General features: G+C 38.3%; 1 protein-coding gene across 1 annotated transcript; it reads right to left on the bottom strand.

Moving 5' to 3' along the window:
• Nucleotides 1–513: 513 nt before the first annotated feature.
• Nucleotides 514–20,943, bottom strand: ZNF341 (zinc finger protein 341). The gene is made up of 14 exons (XM_070939945.1): nt 20,843–20,943; nt 19,188–19,375; nt 18,558–18,707; nt 17,667–17,891; nt 16,012–16,201; nt 14,928–15,012; nt 13,898–14,088; nt 12,386–12,579; nt 11,112–11,320; nt 10,477–10,573; nt 9,378–9,510; nt 8,863–8,974; nt 5,905–5,975; nt 514–2,297 (listed from the first exon to the last, which is right to left on the bottom strand). Exons 1-14 carry the CDS (start codon nt 20,844–20,846, stop codon nt 1,786–1,788), a joined length of 2,361 nt encoding a protein of 786 aa, XP_070796046.1. The 5' UTR covers nt 20,847–20,943; the 3' UTR covers nt 514–1,785.
• Nucleotides 20,944–21,212: the final 269 nt, after the last annotated feature.

Here is a 21,212-nt window from a genome sequence, read left to right as displayed (position 1 = left end):
AGTTTAGTACTTTAGTTAAAAACTGTGCAAAACTGTTTTTCAGAATGCACACAAGTGTGCATAAAGCACCTATTTTTGAATAATTAAAGTGAATGTGTGTTTTCCACAACATAGGTTTCTCTGAAAACTGCTCCCAACTGTCCCCACACATGTGGAATATATGTACACATACATAGAAACAGCTAGGAGTCACACTAATGCCTTTATGCAGATTGAAAAAGCTGCAGCTGCTTAAATAAGCCTTCATACATGCCCATGGTTTTGAGTTACCTCTCTTGAAGTCAAATCAAGTTCTTTCATTTCCTATGGATATAACAGGAACTCTAGAATTTCAGATAAAAAGAAGTACACGAAAGGCCAAAAATTCTAACTCAAAGATTTAACAATCTGTAGTGTCACAGAATGCATGTTTTCCAGAAGCTTGTGGACCATACACTCAAGAACAATTGCAATCGGATAGCAGGACATCTTGGGAAAAAAATAACATAACATCAGCACAAGTAATTCATTGGTACTAATATAATTCATTGATTAAATTAATATCATCCATACTTATTTCAATCTGGTCTTTAATAAACCCGAAGCAACTACTTGCTCAGGTCCAAGAAGATGGTCCCCCTTCACCAGTTTCCCGCTATCAAATAAGCTACAAGATCAAGCTACAATGCTCCACAAGCGCATTGTCACTGAGCCTACTGTTGAAGTACCTTAGAGTTCCGTTTCTCAACCTCAGCAACGTGTGGATGTCAACTCCCAGAATTCCCGTCAGCATGAGGTTGAGAAAAACCGCCTTAGAAAGCTCTCTTCTTTAATGTAATGAATAACTGTGGTGTTACAAACGGATGGAAAAGAGAATGAGCACCATTACAGTACATGCTGGTCTTTCCTCCCTTTTGTCCCCTTTCCCAGTTCTTTCTTAGCAGGTGCAAATTTAGCACCCCTCAACTCTTGAGTCACATTTTTCTTTGAAATCCAGATTCCTGTGATATTCTCCCGTTTCAAAATCATATGTTCAGATGTATTTCCTTCCAAAGCTGCTGTTTATTATCAGCAAATCTGAGAAAGTTTTTTTTGGGGGGAGGCTCCAGCTTTGTCTACTGTGTTTATAAATTTCCCCATTTATATATATACCCTGAGAAAAGGAAATGGTAAAAAAAATACTTTTATGAATAAGTCAGTGAACTTTTCAAAGGATCATGTTATGAATAAACCTTCATCTTGAAAGTGCAACGTAGGGTTTAGGATAGAACCATAAATGTGGTCCTAGGAATGCACAGGGGAGCAAATAACATGGGTGATGGCATCATTATGGAAATTTCACAACTTGCATAGTGTCAGAGATCAGGATGCAAGTACGTAATATTTGCACAATAACATTTTCTTGCACATTTTGTCATTTTGGTGTCATTACCGTTTGCTGTAAGTGCTCCATAATGAAACAATAAAATTAAATCAAGAAATGTGAAAAAATGTTGCGGTGATCTAGATTCGGAGTTCAAGAACTTGAAAGAATATTTAAGCACCGGATATCTTTAAATAAAAAGAATATAAAACTATCATCTGTTTTTAACAGCTTCTTCAAATGAATTCATCCAGATAAGGAGAGGAATGACTTCACTTTGTAACATGTTTCTTTAAAAGAATGCTGTTCTCTGCATTGGTGAAGCCACACATTTATACACATACACCACCATTCATTTCTCACTCTCTGCAGCAGTTCTTTTGTATCAGTAAACACAGGAACTTTTCCCTCCTACTAAATGGACGCAGCATAGCATTTGTCAATTAGTCAGTAGTGTGGATGTAAACAGGGACTGCCAGCATGGCACATGGACTCTCAGAGCCAGGTTGCAATTCTGTCAGAGCAAGGTTGGGTGAGATGCCAGAATGCTGGCCAGAGTTGCCAGTGTCTGAATTTGCTGTTGATCTGCCAACTACAATGGAGAGAACAGTGTCAGGTTCAGAAAATTGTTCTTTATTGGGACCACTTTTTTGAAGGCTCTCTCCACCTGTAGTGTCTTTGAGTTCCGTGAAAGCCAACTGAGCTGAAAGAGGAAGTCCCATTTTCCGCCCACGTGCCCCCCACTTCTTCTGGGATTTTCTGACTGGTAATTCTTTATCCTTTGATGAGTTCATCCTACATTTGTGGTCCTTCATGTACTTCTGGCGAGTAAAGCCTTTGCTACACGTAGGGCAACGGTACTTATAGTTGCCAGTGTGAGAACGCTGATGTTCCATCATATGAGCTCGCCGGCTGAAGGCTTTGTTACAATACTGGCACTTGTGGATCTTCATACCTAAAAAGAGAGAATGCAATAAACAGCTTAGATATAAAAAGTTTATGTAGGCCTCATCTAAACCTAATTAATAGTTTTGTGGATGAAGTGAGATTTGAAGCTAAAACTTTATGGAACACTTTCTTAGTGACTCTACATCAATTCTATATAATTATACTAGTGATATAAACCATATTTTGTATAAGAAGCCATGAAAACTCAGCTACACTGAATAGATATTTACTGAGGGTTTTGCTACCATATTGTTGGCTTTTGGGAATAGATTCCGGCATAACAATTTTTATTGAAAAAGTTTTCAAATACAAATTTTTCCCCCTTTTTTTTCCCCCTCTCCCTCCCCCTCCCTAACCCCCCCTCCCCACCCATCCCCCCCGTGACTTCTTCATAACAAAAAAAAAACCTAATTCATAACAGATTACTTACTCCCTCCTCTAAATATTGACCTTTACTTACTAAAAATATTATTAATATTATAACATCCCCCTTTATCCCTACATTTCAGAAAAGAGAAAAGAAAGAAAAAAAAAGACATTATACTATAACATTATAGAATAACTTCTCCACTTTAAAACTATACGATAAGTCCTACTTTAACATTTAATCTTCTATATATATTACTATAACATTTCAAAGCGGCCTTCCCCATAAAATCTAGTTTAACATTTATTCCACTCTATCCATTTCCTCCACTCCCCTAAATATATCACTTAAAAATCCCTTTTCTTAGACTAATCAATCTACTAACTAGCTTATTCACCCACTATCATGCAAAATTACCATACAGAACATTTCTTAATATCTTTGATTCACTGCCCACACTACTTAAAAATATATGTCTATATTTTCCATTATATCTAAATAAAAAAAAAGAAAAGACAATGACTTTAAACTTATAATCCATATAATATCTTCTTTGAGGTCTTTCCACTGGATTGGTAGAACCAACATCCATAATCGGGTAACATAGCTTGCTGGTGCAACAGTTTATTCAGGATCTTCAATCATATCTGCCCCCATCAGTAGTAAATATCTTCTTATATGTATAAAGGTAAAAACAACCACCCGAGTGACATTATAATTATATTCCATATAGTAATAATTGTGGGTTTCATCAGGATTATTAATTCCCATCATCGTAGTGGGTAACAACCCGATCTTCTGCATGCCCCAGCATAATTCTCTTGCCTTGTGATTCAAGATAATTATAATATGTTTATCAACACAAAAAGAAATTCCAAAGTGGATAATTCAAATCCATCAGTTTAAGGCTCTTTTCACGTCCCCAGATTACGGCCATGCAGAGATCTGCCACAATCCTCAGGATGATATTAACCAATACATCGCCTCTTCTATGTTTACACATAATCATTCATATTTCAAAGTCACTGGCTTCACTGTTGCTTGATTTAGAAATTTCTATTTTTATGCAACCTTTTTCTTTTTTTCTTTTCTTTTTGTGGGTTTGGTTTCCATCCTGGTTTCCTTTCTACAAATTGTGTATCATCTGGTCGGTTTTCATTCTGCTTTGTAGATTGGTCTTGTTGGTTTTGTTTTTGTATCTCATGTTTCTTTTTTATCCCTTGTATATCCCCTAGTTGGTTTCCATGCTTATCCTTGCCTTGATAAGTCATCACATTAAGATTAGATGCCACTTCTCTCAAATTTGTAGATAGTCCAGCTGGGGTATCCAATAAATCCAAAGGCAATTCATCTGGTACAGTCTCTGTAATTCGATATTTTACCTTTATTTCCAGCTCCTTCTGCTTATCCTGTATTATACCTGAAGATGTTAAGTTCATTTTCAACCTATTTTGATAAAATTCTTCCGCTCTTTCAACAGTATTTAGCTGATATCTTTCTCCTTGATATCTGAATATAATACCAACTGGGGCGTCCCACCTAAATGGAATATTTCTCTTTTTTAACTCATTCACCAGAAAACCAAATTTCTTCCTTTCCATCAATATCTTAGGTGGGAGTTCCTTGTAAATCCAAATCTTTCTTCCATACAATTGCAAATTAGAATTGAAGGAATTTTGCACGATATTATTCCTAATTTCTTTCTCTGTAAAATAAATCACCACATCTCTAGGCAATTGCCTTTGCTTGGCAATCCAGGAGTTTATTCGATAAACTCTGTCAATCCTACCAAACACTTCCTCAGGTTGAACCTTTAGAATCCCAGCTAGAATTTCAGAAGATATTTTCCTTAAATCATCTCTATTATTTTCCTGCAAACCTCTTAATCTTATCGCATATTCTGTGAAATTATATTGTACCATTAAAATCTCTTTTTCAATCTTCTGTTGCAGATTTTCTGCATTACCAGACTTTTGATCAGCATCCATTTTAGGTTTTTCTTCTAAGCTATTATCCTGAGTGTTTGTCAAATCATTTTCAATTTTTTGAGTTCTATTGTCCAATTTATCTTGAATTTCTTCCATTTTAGACTCTAGTAAATTAGTATTTGTGTCCAACTGTATCATAAATTCTGAAAAACCATTAGCCACTTTTGAGAATTTTTTCTCCAAAAAATCAAACTTAGATTTCACCAATTCTTTAATTTCCTGCTTAAATTTTTCAAGTTGCTGATTCACAATCTCCTCCCTTCTTTCAATCTCCTCTAAGAAAAATTCTATTATATTAAAATCAGGTTTCTGAGACTGAAGAGTTAAGACTTGTTCCTTTAAATTGTTGGTGGGGGAATCCCCCCCCTTCTTGTTTATCTGACTTTGTGAGTCTCAGTGCCATGTTTCCGCCCAGGCAGGCTTTGTTAAAAAAAAAGCAAGAAAAAAAAAAAAGACTTCTTTCCAATCAACAACAATATCAAGTCTCCAAGGGAAAAAAAGGAGAAAAAGACACAGGAGCGAAGTTTTGTCTACAAATGTAGCCAGTGGTATTTATTCCGCTACATTGTAGTAATAGAAAACGGAAGGACTTTCCCTTTCAGCCTCTCCTCCAGCCGACGCCATTTTAAAAGGCTTTTTTTCCTCTTTCTTTTCCTCCTCTCTCTTAAGTAATTTTTTAAAAAATCAGTAAAATACTTGCGGTTCAGTATTACAGGTCCAGCTCACATTTTCTTTGAGTAGTCTGTTAAATTTGCAGGCTTGCTTTTGACGCCTGGCTCTGCATTAGCAGAGGTCTCCCAAAGCCCGGAGCAGCGGCTGGGGATACGGGGCATCTCATCCGCTCCGTCCCAAAAGTAAAGGAAAAACTTTTGGGACTCCGCAGAGAGTTCTACCCACCCCTGCCGGCTCTATCTCCGTTTCCTCATGGAAACGGAGTTTTTTCGAGCCGCCATTCCGTTGTGAAGGCGGCTCTGACAGGCAGTGGAAGCTGACGATCCCAAAGGAACGTCTGGCAGCGACAAGCAGCAAACCGGAAGTCCCCGGCATAACAATTCAATGTGGAATGGTTAATTCAATCTCAATGGTAGCTAAAATTAGATATTTTGATTCAAAGCTCAATAAATTGTTAGGGTGGAGTTGCATTGCTTCTACTCTTCACTGAAGTTAAGAAACAAAATCTAAATGCTTTATTAACATTCAATACATTAATTATAATTATTTCCAGTACTGATCCAAATCAAAGCAATAATTCCACATACCTGAATGGGATAAAATATGAGCTTTCAGCTTGTCTGGTCTATTGAACTCTTTACTGCAGCCTGTGTGATTTCTGAATAACAAGATAAAAATAAGCAATGCAGAGATGAATTTCTAACATAATTTATTTATTAAAATATCTGTATGACCATCCTTCTTTGCACAGATAATTCTGTCTCACTAATACAATGATAGTCATCTTACAGAAGCAAGTTACAAGTTTAAATCCTTTCTCTCGGACCGGTCGCAGTTCGTGTTGGCAGGGGGGCAGAGATCGACCCCGAGGCGCCTCATGTGTGGGGTGCCACGGGTCGGTCCTCTCGCCCCTCCTGTTCAACATTTATGTGAAGCCGCTGGGTGAGATCATCCGTGGTTTTGGGGTGAAGTTCCATCAGTACGCTGATGATACTCAGCTGTATATCTCCACCCCGGACCACCCCAATGATGCCCTTGACGTGATGGCCCAATGCCTGGAGTCCGTGCGGATCTGGATGGGGAGAAACAGGCTCAGACTCAACCTCTCCAAGACTGAGTGGCTGTGGCTCCCGGCGTCCTGGTATAGCCAGCTGGTGCCATCGTTGACTATTGGGGGTGTAACTCTGGCCCCCACAGAGAGAGTTTGCAACTTGGGAGTCCTCCTGGATGCACAGCTGTCTTTAGAAGAGCATGTGACGGCCGTGGCCAGGGGGGCTTTTTATCAGGTTTGTCTGATCCGCCAGTTGCAGCCCTTTTTGGATCGGGACTTCCTACGCATGATCACTCACGCCCTCGTCACTTCCCGCCTGGACTACTGTAATGCTCTCTACATGGGGCTCCCCTTGAAGAGCACCCGGAGACTCCAACTGGTCCAGAATGCGGCCGCGCGGGTGATTATGGGAGTGACATGGCGCTCCCATATAACACCTCTCCTGTGCGAGCTGCACTGGCTCCCGGTGGTCTTCCGGGTGCAATTCAAGGTGTTGGTTACTATCTTCAGAGCGCTCCATGGCTTAGAACCTGGGTAGTTACGAGATCGCCTTCTGCTACCGATAGCCTCCCACCGGCCAGTACGTTCCCACAGAGAGGGACTCCTCGGGATGCCGTCAGTCAAACTATGTCGACTGGTGACTCCCAGGGGGAGATCCTTCTCTGTGGGGGCACCTGCCCTCTGGAACGAATTGCCCCAGGATTAACAGATGATCCCTGACGTACGCACCTTTCGTCGTGCCCTCAAGACGCTGTTGTTTCAACAAGCTGGGCTGGCCTTAATACCAAGATCAATTTTAAGTTATATGGGTTGTCTTTGTCTTAATTGAAATGGGCCAAATTATTTAATTCCTTTTAAACTGTTTTAAATTTTATATGTGTTCGTTTTTTATTTTGGCTGTGCACCGCCCTGAGTCCTTTGGGAGAAGGGCGTATTAAAAATTAATTAATTAATTAATTAAATAAAATAAATTATCAAACTCTTTGCTATAGCAAGAAGTATTGAGTCCTTGGTGCTTTCTGAGCTTGGTTGTTTCCTTGCATACATTTTATTTTCATGCTATGTAACATCATCGTGAGATTTGCTGGTTGTTTTATATATACAGATAGTCCTTGTTTAGCAACCACAATTGTGACTGGCAACTCAGTCATTCAATGATTGCTAATTGAAATCATGATTCTGCTTATGATCTTACTTCAGCTTTATTTTGCTTTACAGACCTCCAAAGGTCATAATTGTGAGGACTGGTTGTAAAGTTATTTTTTCATCACCATCATAACTGCGAATGATTGTTAAACAAGGGCTTTATATAGTAGCTTGCTACTTTCCCTCCCGATGACAATGTTACCCAATCTGGTACAGAAAGAGAGCACAACAACCCTACAGTTCTACCCTGAGTTACTTATATTCTCTTCTGCTGCAAGAATGAAGTCCCTACACAGTGATAGAAAAAATTTTGTTGTTTCTCCTTCACAATGTTTTTGAAAATTACCCTATGAAAAAAACAGCAAAACAACAAAAAAGAACTGCATATTGATCTTTAATTAAAGAGGCAGAAAGAATAAAAGACTATCACAGTGAACAATCTACTATACTTTTTTTCTCCAGAAGACACACTTTTTACCCCAAAAGTCTTTTGCGGTCCTTTGGTGAATAGCAGCCAGGCCGCCGCAGCAAGGTTCTTTTACAGTGCTAAACCCTGCCACTTCCGTCTTTGTCATTGCCTGCCTCTTCTGTCTCTTTTCTGCAGTGCAAGAGTCAATGGGCAGAGCTGGCACATGAGAGGACACCTATCTCTGGTCCACTCAGGCTGCGCCTCCTGCCCTCACTACACTGCTGCTCCAAATTTTTTTGCTTGTTTTCCTCCTCTAAACCTATGTGAGTCTTATGGTCCGGTGCATCTTATGGAACAAAAAATATGATACTTCCAAGCGAGGTTTTCTCAGCTTTGTCTTCCTTTCATTTCAAAACTGGTTTTCAGTGTAATAACTCAATGTGTGACCAGAGCTTTTTAAATAAGTAACCTTGGTACAAAACACTTAACCCTGCTGTACCCAAACTATGCACAGATGTATCATGGGATACTTCACTATTTAATAAATGGATCTGTTAGTGAGAATGTCACAGCCCACAAATTGGAAACCCCTGGGGCTGCTATGAACTGAGAAAGTTTGGGAACTTCTGATTTAGCCAACCTCAGAGTCAATAAAAAATAAGACAATTCCATCTCCTTTATATGCATTCGTTCAAAAAGCTGCTAATTATTTGCATCATCTTATTTTCCAATACCTAAGCAATCTTCTGTTGTCTATGAAACTATGAAATTTCGCTTCTCATCCAAGAAGCTTCTTTAGCTGAGAAGCGAAACATCTTCCAAGAAAAACCAGAAAGTCCAGTTGCCTCTTGAATAAATACCTTTGGTACCATGACCTGAATGATTGAGAATCTTCATAGACTCTTAAGATAGTGTTGCTCTGGGCCCTCTGATACTTACAAGAATGGACATTTGTATTTCTTGAAAGGCTCATGGATCAGCATATGCCGTTTGAGTTTATCTTTCCTGTTAAAGGCTGAGTCACACACTGAACACTTAAAAGGTTTTTCACCTGGACAGGAAAGAGGTATGAATTAGCAACAAAGATATACATGGGTTTGGTTAAAAAGCATTCTAATAAGTCATTTTCTATTCCTGGGTAACAGAAACATGATTAAACAGAATTGGCATTAGTTCCCTAAGACCTTTCTTGTTTCTGATAATGTATTGCTGTCAGTGTGTGTGTGTGTGTGTGTGTGTGTGTGTGTGCATATATATATATATATATTTTCAAATGGTTCCAATCAAAGTAGTGATCTATCAGACAGAAATTGTTAAGTGAACACAATTTTTAAAATAAGAAGGCAAAACCCAACACATGTTAAGGTATCAGCCGCCACTGAAGTTGATGACAGGAGGATCTTAGAACATGAACAGGTTCAACAGATTGGAAACCAATTTCTGCCATTTCTTACCCGAATGAATGTGTGCATGTAATTTGAGGTAGTGTTCTCTGCGGAAGAACTTTTTGCAGATCTGGCACTTAAATTTGCCTCCTCCTCCATGTGTAGGGAGATGCCTTCGCAAGTACCTCTCACAGGGAAATACCTGTAAAAAGAAGGCAATGTCATTAAAACGCTGGTTAAGATCAAGGGCATTTAAAAGGGTAGTAATATCAGTCAGACCAGGAGGGGGCACTATTTTGTGGCTACAGTTTGCTCTTAATATTTTTTGAGAAACTGACCCTGAAAAGTGAATGGGAAGGTCATATCTCAAATGTGGACACGGTCGAATTTTAGAAAGTTTCACGACTGTCTTCACTTTTCAACATGGAAAGCTTTATTTTAGGGGGCTTATTTTACAGTTTTCATTTATTATTTGGCTCAAGGAATATACACTAATTGACAGCAGAATGCCTTAATCACTTTTCATCAGTTATGATTAGATCAGAGGTCTTCAAACTTGGCAGCTTTAAGATTTGTAGATTTCAACTCTCAGAATTCTGGGGGTTAAAGTCCACCAGTCTTAAAGCTGCCAAGTTTGAAGACCTCTGGGTTAGATGGACACTCTGAGGCCCTCAAGGGCTCTTTTTTGTCCAGGGTCTACAGATTACCTACTCTTTCCCTAAGGAAATGGGTATGTGTAACAAATCTATACAGTAAAATTCTAAAGTAGATGAGACAAAGACTTCACTAACATAAATCAAGTGAGCTTTTTTAAAAAAAATCCTACAAGGAATAATTCCTGCGTCAGGGAATGAGCCACAGGACAGAAAGTATATTGTGCATGGAAGAAGATAATTGTGAGAACTCAGGTGCTGGCACTCCAGTATCATCTTCTGCAGTACAGATAGCACAATGCAACTGGATATAAGTGTGCATCTACTATACAAAAGTGTGACTACATAAGCAACCTTGGGCAAGACTCCCTTTTCTCATTCTAAAGCCTGAGAAACAAACTATGAAACAAACATGAAAGAACAAAAGGGACAACACTTTGCTATACTAGGGTGATTAAATCATAGAATCGCTTATTTCTCCAGAAAGTCAATTTACTGTTAAGATATCTGCCTACCTTCTGACAATGAGGACAGGGGAAGTTGTGTGTTGCTGTCTGTAAGTGATGCTCCAGGGCTTCTGGTGTGGAATATTTATTTACACATTTGACACACCTAAAGAAAGAAAGAGTGCATTAGTATGGCTGAAGTCTGCAGGCTAGCTATAGTTTCCTTATCCATATGCATTTGCAAAAAGCATTGTCAAAGAGGAAAACAGAGACCCTTGAAAGAAAGAAAGGCTTAAAATAAATAAGTAATTGCCTAAAGTCTGGGTTAAAAATTGCCAGATTTACCAGCAAAAGAATGAAAGTTTATGGAATGGATTAAAAACTTATTCATCTTATATCTCTGGTATGACATAAATAGGAAAAAAAAATCTCTACATCAGTATCTATGAAATATATTTTCTTAACTCTAGCAGGTTATTATGCTCTCACAGTGAGGTTTGATTTTGTTACTTTTTTTTTAAGGAAAATACCAAATCATTCAACAGCAAATCCACAGCACTGACTGCTCTCCCAGATGCAGTTTAAATGATTGTCTGATATATTAATAACATCAAGTTTGAATTACATCATTTTTCATTCTTTTCATTCATTTTTTTTTTCTGCCAAACAGATTAGAAATATTACTATTTGCAGTGCTACCCTACTTGTAAACTGCCATGTCCTTCTTGGGGCTGTGTTGAGGGAGCAAGTTGTGGGAATACTGATGGACACCCAATTCATACAGAGAAGGATAATCCTTGCTGCAGAGGTGGCAGCGATAGCTCAGCTCTTCCTGGTGGTTCTTGATATGCTCTAAGAAAGAGTCCAGCTTTTGAAATGTCTGGGCACAACTTTTCACAACGCATTTGTACACCTGCACAGTAATGGTAAGAAAAGAGAATTTAAATCAGCATTATGCTGTGCCACCAAAAGCAAACAAACTGTACTGTACTCTCAGCATTAAATGTATAAATGTAATTGAAGGAGATTGATGTACCCACTCACAGGGAAAGCTATGTATTATGTCCCTAGACAATGAATTACTCTTAACTTCTCTTCTTCCAGTCAGCCTCTCTTGAAAGTCAGCAATGAACCATTCAATTCTGCCTTATGGAGAAAAATACAAAGCTATTTCCCTGCGGAGGTTACATATTATGTCAGTGCATGAGATTTGCCTCTAGATTTGCCTCCTGCCAATAACGAACCTAGGACGGTGCCTGATACGGGCTGATACCATCTAGCTTAGAATAGTTTCTACACTAGCAATGGCTCTCTAGAATTTTGAGAAGAATTTTTGTTCTCTATCTTCTTAGAAATTACAGGAATGAAAACAGGAATGTCCTGCAATCAAAGCATAGGCTCTGAACAATGAGTTACTGAATATGCCCAGAATAATAATTCATGCACACAAAAATGGAATTGTATGGTTTTTACACAGTGAAAAAAAATATGAAAGTAGTGTAACTGCAAAATGTATTTCAACTATCAGACATCTGTGATTTAGATTCCATGGAATTGCTTGTGTTGTTATCTAGAATACATTTTGTTATCTATTCAACACACATTTCTCACGCTAAATTAAAATATGCATAGGAGGAAATTCCTATGCTGGATCCAAAGAACAATATGTCAAGAATACAGTTTGTATATGTATAAATTACAATTTCCATACCTACCATCAAAGAGCCTTTGTCAATCGGTGAGTAGCCAATTAAATTAAACAGAACATTACTCTGTCATAGAGCATAATTTTATGTTTTAAACTGTACAGGCTAAAGATAAAATAGTTGGCAAAAGAGCCAACATTTCGCATGTGAGTTTTGTAACTTATATAGATTGTGCAAATTTGGAAGTACGCATGCATTGGTTTGCAGCTCATGGAAAAGTGGTAAAAAGCTAGGGATGACAGAATGAAGCCATCTCATGATAAACTATCTACCTGTTCATGTTTATGCTGAGTCATGTGTGATTTCAGCTGGAAATATGTATTGAATTTGCTGGGACAGAACTGGCACTGATAAGAACTGTCTATCAAGACCACTTGCTTGGCTTCCAACTTTGCCGCGTCATGTTCTTCCCCAGGAGGCAGGGCTTGAGGCTGTGGAGGGCTGCTTCTTGGAGCCTGGCTTAAGCCTAAAGGGAAAAAAAAAAAAAAACACAGAACACAGAAATACTAGTTTTAGTTTCAAGCATTTCAAGGGAAATAAGCCTTCCGAAAAGATTACAAACAAGATCCGCAAAACAGAATTAATATTCATCATTTTTCCAAGATGCAAAACTGTGGAAATTAGATTTCCTTCTTTGTGTGTCTTTGTTTTTCATTCTTTATTATGACCGAGGATAAAGACTATGCTCAATTTCACTTCAAAGTCAGAAGAACTCCTGCCACCAATGTTACATATTATCTCCAGTATTGGAAGGATATGCTTGACAATGGCAGCTGCTAAAGGACTAGCTAAGGACTTTACCATACTTGTGAACTCTTTTCAGGTGGCCCACTGATATCTATTTCATCGCTGTGGGAATAAATTAGGAACCGAATGATAGGATTTTAAAGTGCTCCTCTCATATTCTCAAGCAATGAACAGCTTAGTCTTGGTGAAATAGTAGATTTGTTATGTAGGCAGAGGAGACTAAAGTAGAACAAATATTCTCTACCACATAAGATTCATTCTGCACTGTCAAGCTTGTTTTGTTTTGTTATGTACATTCCAACTTTTGCCTCGATGAGCCCAATTGACCCCTACCAATCTTCTCATTGCCTATCAACCAGTTGGTATGTAGAACCCAATAAACAATCTTAGCCCAAGCAGTTACATTCACACAATATGCAAAAGGCTTGATATGCATGGATCATTGACCATAATTTTTTATGATCATCCAGAGCCAACAGCAGATATGTTTAGGAAGTTAGTGATACCACACACCCAAACACTAGATGCACAGCTTCTGTTTCAGGAATACATCTCATGTGGGCTTTTCAATCTATTGCTCTGTAGACGCCAATTCTCATAATTATTAGCCAACATCATCTTCGATTGGAGAAGGCCTGTCTAATGCAAAGCAATTATATCTAAAGGTTTATTTAAATATTCTCTTCCTGAGTATAGATGATAGATTTTCAGTATACATCTAATTTTAAGTTTAGTCCATAGAAGGGGAAAAATCAGTATTACAGGTTCCACAAGCGAAGAAAAAGTTTGAAAAAGGATTAAGAATTACAAGAGTATGAAACAATATTAAACGAAGGACTATGACTGAGCAAGATCATAACAGCTGTGTATCTGATTTATAGATTCATGTGCTAATACATACTTAAACCACCAGTACACCATAATTATTTGTCTAACCCTGCCATCTATAAATCTATAAAACAGAATAGTAGAAGCACTATTATTCAGAAGTTTGATGAAGCAGGTCCATGTGATTGGCCAAGCAGTTAATAATGCACCTGCATTTTCCTCATCCTCCTGCTGGTTGGGGTTGAGTTGCATGACTTGCACAGTGACAGAGCTCCGAGAGATGGTACACCCAATTCCTGGTGGCCACACCTTATGTGTCTGCATGTGCTTCTTCACATTGGATTTTTGCGCAAAAGCTCGACCACACACAATGCACTGGAATGGCTTCTCTCCGGTATGACTGAAGGAAAAATAGACACTACATCAGAGAACAGGAATCATAATATCTCAATAGAGGGGGAAACATATTACTAGTGCACTCAACTACAATTTTCCCTGTTGTGGCTTTGCCTTTTTTTAGGATGTTTCCTCTCTCAGCATTCAAGGAGGATACACAATCTTCTAAGTGAGCAAGTTAATTCACCATTTATGTATTTCACTTACTTTAACTTCCTTTATCCTTTTAATACTGCACACTTTTTCCAGCCGGCTCATAACTACAATTAAGTTGCATTCCAAATTGCATGTAGATAGGAATTTACATGATTGGAAAGCTCCTTCACAAGCAACTTTTCTTACACATAAAAACTGTGCCCCTTCAGGAAGAACAGATAAAAGACATTGTTTTGAGATGTATTTTTCCATGTGACAAGAATCTGCCTGGGGAAACATGAAATCATACAAACGCTTATCTGTAGCCTAAAATGGTACAACTCTGTATTTCTCTCTCTCCTATTGTAGTTTAGTGTTATGGGTCAATCAGGCCATAATGATTTATCCAATAATAATAAAACAAATTCTGTTTTAATAATACGTGCACACTTTTGTTATCACTTGAGGCTCTGGAAGACCTGGTGGTTCAACAATCAGGACCAAGATTAAGTTTCACACATACACCATACAGAGACCAGTGTTCAACATTTGGGGGATCACACTGACCAAGCAGAGAGATGGCTTTATTTTCCATAGCTCTTGCCAGCAAGTAAGAATGGCTCCAATTGTTGCTCAGAATATCCAATCAAGTCCTTGGCCTGTCCAAATAGACACTGCTTCTGTCCGATTTTGGAAGCTCAACACTACCTCCTGATATGTTGCTGCAGATCAAAATTCTTGGTGAAGGCTTTATCACAGTATGTACATTTCAGTTTTGGTGACTTGGGCTTTCCTGAAATGCAAACAACAAAAAAACAAGCATGAATTTATGTCGAAAAGGCCATCCTGCTATATGGATTCTTGCTTGTCCACTGCCCACCAAACTAGAATGAAGTTTTGAGGAATGGAAGCGCAGCTGGGATTTTGAGTATATTGGGAAGAATAGAATGAAAGTAATGGAAAATCCAATGAAATGACTTTATGTGGGAGGAATGTAAAACCACTATTTGCATTTTCTGTTATCATGGGACTTTCTGCTTTACATCTCGTGCTTACATCACATTAATTCAGATTGCATTAATCTTGGCAAGGGAAAGAGCTGCAGCATTGGCTTCTCCTTCCTACACTGAATTTTTCATATTTTCTGATGTCATGAGAAGGAATGGCACTGCAACATTTCCTACAACATCAGAACAATAACTCGGCTTTCATGGGTTATAATGTTGTAGTGATCCATATTAGTGGATTACAATCAACACATTTGGTTTCCTGAAAATTGGTTGTTAATGCTGAACCAATATTCCAATAATGTGCTATACAAAATGACAATGAAAAACATATAAATTTCATGAGGTTTAACTGTGATTTCCTAGGTACAGGACACAGATTTCTACTTTGTAAATATATAGCAACATATATTCAACCTGATTTGTTAAATCAAAAAGAAAAACAAAAACCCAATCCTAAAAATAACCTGAATGTAAAAACAAAATGAGCCCATTCAACCATATGGCTGTTAGTTCCTTCTTTATAATGAGAATAATGAATTCTCAGGATTCTAATAACCAGTATTTGGGTTATCTGCCCTTCCAGAGGTTTACAGATTTCATGTCTATCATCCTCGATTATTATTGGCCATGTTGGCTTTGGGGTACAAGAATCACAGTCCAGGACTATATGGAAGGGTATAGATTTTCCTTTACACCCAAGTCTTCCAGTGTCATGGACTCCACATTCTGTCTTACTTAAATGTAATTAGTTTACAGCAAGAATGAGTAGCAAGAAGACATACCTTCAAGCAAATTATTGTCTGGTTTGGAACGACGGTTCTTGGAAGCAGAATCAAAATTGGTCAGATTTCCTCCACATGTATTATTCAAGGAAGCAGCGGTATTAGCATTTTTAGACTTAAAGCTTTGTTTGCTTGGACTATATACTGGAGGAGAAGGATACACTGGGTTTTCCACACATTGGCTGGGCACCTAAAACAGAAATCAGTGATAACACATCTGACACAAAAATATAAATAATTCAAAATTCCATCATTTTTGACAACCTTGACTTTCCAACCATCACACAGAAGAGAAATAGGCTAGCTTGATTTCTATTGTCAGCTCAAAGTTTGGAAATGGGAAGCATAGGTTCTGTTGCTTACAGATTAAAACTACAAACTCCTGCATTGCTTACACATTTGCATCATCTTCTAGTATGGCCATATGGAGAATCTGGTGCTAATCCTGTTTTTAACTATAATTTGCTGTATTGAATAAACATTGACAAAAGTTAAATATAGTTAACCTGAAATATAGTTACAGCAGTTAACATAAGTCAGTACCAGTTGCTTATTCAATTTAACTGCAGTTAGGTTTCAGATAACCTAAACCAATCATGCCAAATGTGGTTACATTACTTTCATTTCTTCTATAATGTATTGTTTTTTTTCTAATCATGCACAATCTAGATTTCCTAATAATCTAATTCTAATCTACAATCTAATGACCATTTAAATACAATTTCTGAATAACAGCCTTCTGAAATTTCTTATTCAATCTCAATACTGAGTTTAAATAGTAAATCTGTCACCTCTGTCTTGAAAGTCAGATTCTTTAACACCTGACTTAGCTTTAGCATTTCAGGACACATTGTTAAATTTATTTGTTAAGTATTATTTATCTTACTTTTCTATTCAACAATAATTCAAATGTCCATGGACAAATTTCTACTATACCTGTAGGTCAATATATGATATTCCTCTTTCTCATCATGTGCGACCCAGCAGACTATATTTAAGTAATACTTATACCTCAGTTTAGACAATCTGTATAGAACAGTGATGGCTAACCTTTTGGCCATTGCGTGCCAAAAGCGGGGGGTTGCCCTCGCGCGTGCCCACACCCATAATTCTATGCGCCCTGCCCCCCGCAAATGCGCGTATGACCCCCCCCTGCTTTAGGCATGTGATGGTCCGGTAGGCCCGTTTTTTCGCCCTCCCCAGGCTCCAGAGACTTTCTAGGAGCCTGGGGAGGGCGAAAACGGCCTTCCCAACCCCCCGGAGGCCCTCTGGAGGCTGGAAATGGCCTGTTTCCCGACTTCCAGTGAGCCCAGAAGGTCTGAAAATCAGCTGGCGGAGCTGAGCTTGCGTGCCCAGCAATATGGCTCCACATGCCACCTGTGGCACGCGTGCCATAGGTTCGCCATCACGGGTATAAAACATAATTAATTTCCTTCTTTTTGAGACTGGGAACTATTTCACAACTATTTTCCTTAGGAAGGAAATTATCATCTATTATAATATAACTTTGTGTATTTAGTTATGCCACTCTCTGAAAATGACATTTTGTGGCTGAGTAAAATCAGAGCCAGGGTCATTTTACAAAGGCCAATGAAACCATGTAATAATCATAAGCGAGAATATAATCACTAATAATCACTGGGAGCCATTTTTACCTCCAAAGGTGGATACGGCTGCATCCCCAGATTCTGTATTTCTACCGTCCCATTCCCAGGCATGGAGGTAGATGTACTGTAGACTTCCGCCACTCCACTGCTACCTGCATTGGCCGGGCCTGGCACACCAAGGGCTCGAGGGGGTGGAGGGGGTGGCTGAGGAGGTGGAGGGGGTGGAGGAGGCTGAGACAGATATCCTGCTCCAGGATGCATATTCAAGCTGCTCTAAAAACAAAGAATGAGAAATTAGTTTTCCTTCTTTCCTTACCTTCCCTTCTCCCCCCCCACCCCCGCTCTTTGGTCCATAAATAGGAACAATATTTGTAAGATTTTAACCTTCCTTCTTTAACCAAGATCAATATCAATATCCATGTTTTTCTGCATACTAGCAAAATAAATCTGTCATGATATAGTTCACGAATATGCAAATCATAATTTACATTTATTTAATAATGAAGGGATCTTTTCTAAGGAATAAACGTATCAGCTTACATTTTCAACATAACAATATTATTACATCAAAGAAACTGAACTATGGACTACAAAAGATAAAAAATGCCTCAAGTCAAGGTCAACCCCTGGTTCATACACATATATATGTAGATTTCTTAGGTAGCAACATTAATACAATTCTATGAATGATGAATGGATGGATGGATGGTTTAAAGTATTTCCAATCTATTTTATGTGTGTGCCAACCATGTGCTTCAAATTGCATTTTGTCCTTCAGATTGCTGCCCAGCCCTACGACACAACATTATGCAGACACTATGTGGTCATCAGACATTAAACATTCTTTTCCAACATACATGCATTAATTTTTGTTTTTATAGCACATTCCATTTGTCAGTGCTTGTGTATGTTTTAAATGGCAGGAAAAAGAATATTTACCTGCACAGTGGGTTGCACTGAGGACATTGGCTGGTCCAAGGTTGTGAAAGCAGACATGGCTGACATCAAAACCTCATCACTCACTAAGATGTTCCCTTGGACTAATGTTTGGATCAAAGGAGAGGGTGGAACAGTAATATATGTAGAGATCTGTTGAACAAAATAGATAAAACAAAATCTTACACTGGATATTAGGCAAGAAACTTTTCAGAAAATTCTTCAGTAACACATAGAAACAAAGTAAAACAACTCGTTCAGTTCAACTACTCACTATAAGAAATGATGTAGTAGAAGTCAAAATTTTGTGAATAAACCTCTTCAATTAAATTATATAGCATGGTACAAAGGATAAAACATTGTTCAGCTGGCAATTAGTCATTAAACAGGAGGTAAAACTGCATTAAGCTGCAGCCCATTACTAGGCCGCAGCCTGTTTGGAACCCAGATGCACAAGTGGTGGGCAGCGTCCCCTTTCTCCCCTCCCCCTCCCATCTGCCAAGCCAGAAAGATTGAGAACTGCTGCTCTAAGGTAATGGATGACAACCACTAACTGGCATGTTTAGTACACAGGTATGCTTAGGTACAACTGGTGACCCAACCACAAAAAGCTCCAACATTCAGCATCGCTACCTGACGATTGGTGGTCTGAGCCTGCTGCACTGAGGTAATGGACGGAGTATACACACTGTTAGTAGCAAGGGAGACTGTAGCCAGTGAGGGGGCATTGCCTTGACACTGTTCCCGCTTATGAGTCATGAATGCTGGCAATGAGTTGAATTGCTTCTTACATTTCCCACAGAGAAATACATCTTCGTCATCTGAAATCAGGGAAAGAAAAAAAAAGTTATTTAACCTGAAAGACTTCATCTCAAGAAGACACAAAATTTCAGCAGAACAAAGTGATAAGAAATGATTAACTAAAATTGTCAAGTTGCAGTTAGGAGAATGCTTAGCTTTCTCACAGCAGGCCCCATCTGAAGTCCCCAACATATGACTATTCATTTAGCAACTGTTCAAAGTTATGACGGTGCTGAAAAAAAGTGGTTTACAATCCATTCCTTGCACTTACAACCGCTGCAGTGTCCCCATAGTCACATGACTGCAATTCGGACACTTGACAACAAACATATATTAGTGTCAGTTGTAGCATCCGGAGAAGTCAGCAGGGAAAGTTGCAAATGGCAATCATGTGATGTCTCACTTAACTACCATGGTGATTCGACCATAGCATGAAAAGGCTGGAGACAGTAGGTGGGTCATAAAAATCAACCTGTTTCAGAAAAGGTTACACTCCTCTAAATGGTCAAATTTGTAGACTGGACATACTTTTAGATTCATCTCTATCACTGTAGGCTCAGGCACATATAATGCCTTTCATTGGCCAAAATTGCAACAGCAACTATGATGCTACTAGTTTCATATCAATAAACCATGCTTGGTTAATCTCTCATCTAGATTGCCATAATCCATTATATATTGGATTGCCTCTGAAAACCATCCAGAAACTTCAGTTATCACCAAATTTGGCGGTATAAGAGTACTGACTGGAATTGGATGTTATAACCATATTATGCCAGCTTTATGCCATCTTTACCTATTATCAATTTTTTTCTGATTGCAGTTGAAGAGATAAATATTAACCTCTAAGGTCCTGCATTGTATAACACCATGGTGTTTGAACAAAATTCCAGCTGGTATGATTTTAGCCATACAGAATGCCTGAATATGGCAGGTAATTTCTCAGATGTGGGCCTTCTCAGTGGTAATCCTCCAAATCTGACATGCTCTGGAACCTATTTTATTGTCAAACACTATGCAATAAACTTTTTAATTGTCACAGGTCTTTTAATATATTCATGATAGCATATTACAATACAGTAAACTACTCAGAGCCTTTTTGGAATTGAGTATCATATAAATTGCAGAAATAAATTTGAATTGGATGTGCTACATAGAAGATAGTGGGAAAACACTATCCTGAATCAGCATATGTGTCTCTTAAAAAAATAAAGTTATAGGGAGAATGAAACCAAATGAAGTTTATGCTAAATGAATTTATTTTAATGGCAGCAAGGTGATAATACATAGCAATTAACTGCCCTACTGTTAGAGAATATAAAACGGTTTCATTAATATTGTTTCAGGATCATAATTCTTTGAATACATGGGGAAAAATAACAAAGCATTAGTGCATGCATACACTCACAGACACACATAGGAACCGATTACTATGTTACTGCACATCACAAGGAGAAACAAGAAAGAAGTCCCAATGAAAGACTCACCCATGGACTGGATGGATGAAGATGTGTTGACTGTCTGTGATGATGGATCTGTAACACTTCCTTGGCCATCTAACAAGGACTGAACGGCTAGCACAGTCTGATTATCCATTCCTGGAGGGAATAGAAATGGCAGTCAGAAAATCTATATTATTTCCAGGGACAAAAATATGAAAAAATTGACTGCAATAAAACCTATTTCAGCACATTAATTTCTAGGTTTCTTACAATGTAGGGATCTTTATTTATTCAAATACTGTACTTAGTTAAATCCGATCACAGTTCAAACTATTGGTTATGTTTAGAACTATGGTCACACAAACACCATTACTTGACACTTTTTTTCTCCCTCAAAACTGCCACTTCTTTCCTT

Source organism: Pituophis catenifer, unplaced genomic scaffold (assembly GCF_029215685.1).
Source record: "Pituophis catenifer annectens isolate HBS135680 unplaced genomic scaffold, rPitCat1.0.hap2 SCAF_3, whole genome shotgun sequence".
In the NCBI taxonomy this organism is placed as follows: Eukaryota; Metazoa; Chordata; class Lepidosauria; order Squamata; family Colubridae; genus Pituophis; species Pituophis catenifer.
The sequence above is the reverse complement of the archived record's forward strand: the minus strand, read 5'-3'. Positions and strand labels throughout refer to the sequence as shown.

Bases quoted from the DNA above. Each gene is read 5' to 3' on its own strand.
- ZNF341 (XM_070939945.1), bottom strand. The intron at 15,013-16,011 runs GTATGTCTTCTT...TTTGCATTTCAG, and splicing joins AGACAATAATTTGCTTGAAG to GAAAGCCCAAGTCACCAAAA. The intron at 5,976-8,862 runs GTAAGTATCAGA...CTTGTTATTCAG, and splicing joins AAATACAAATGTCCATTCTT to AAATCACACAGGCTGCAGTA.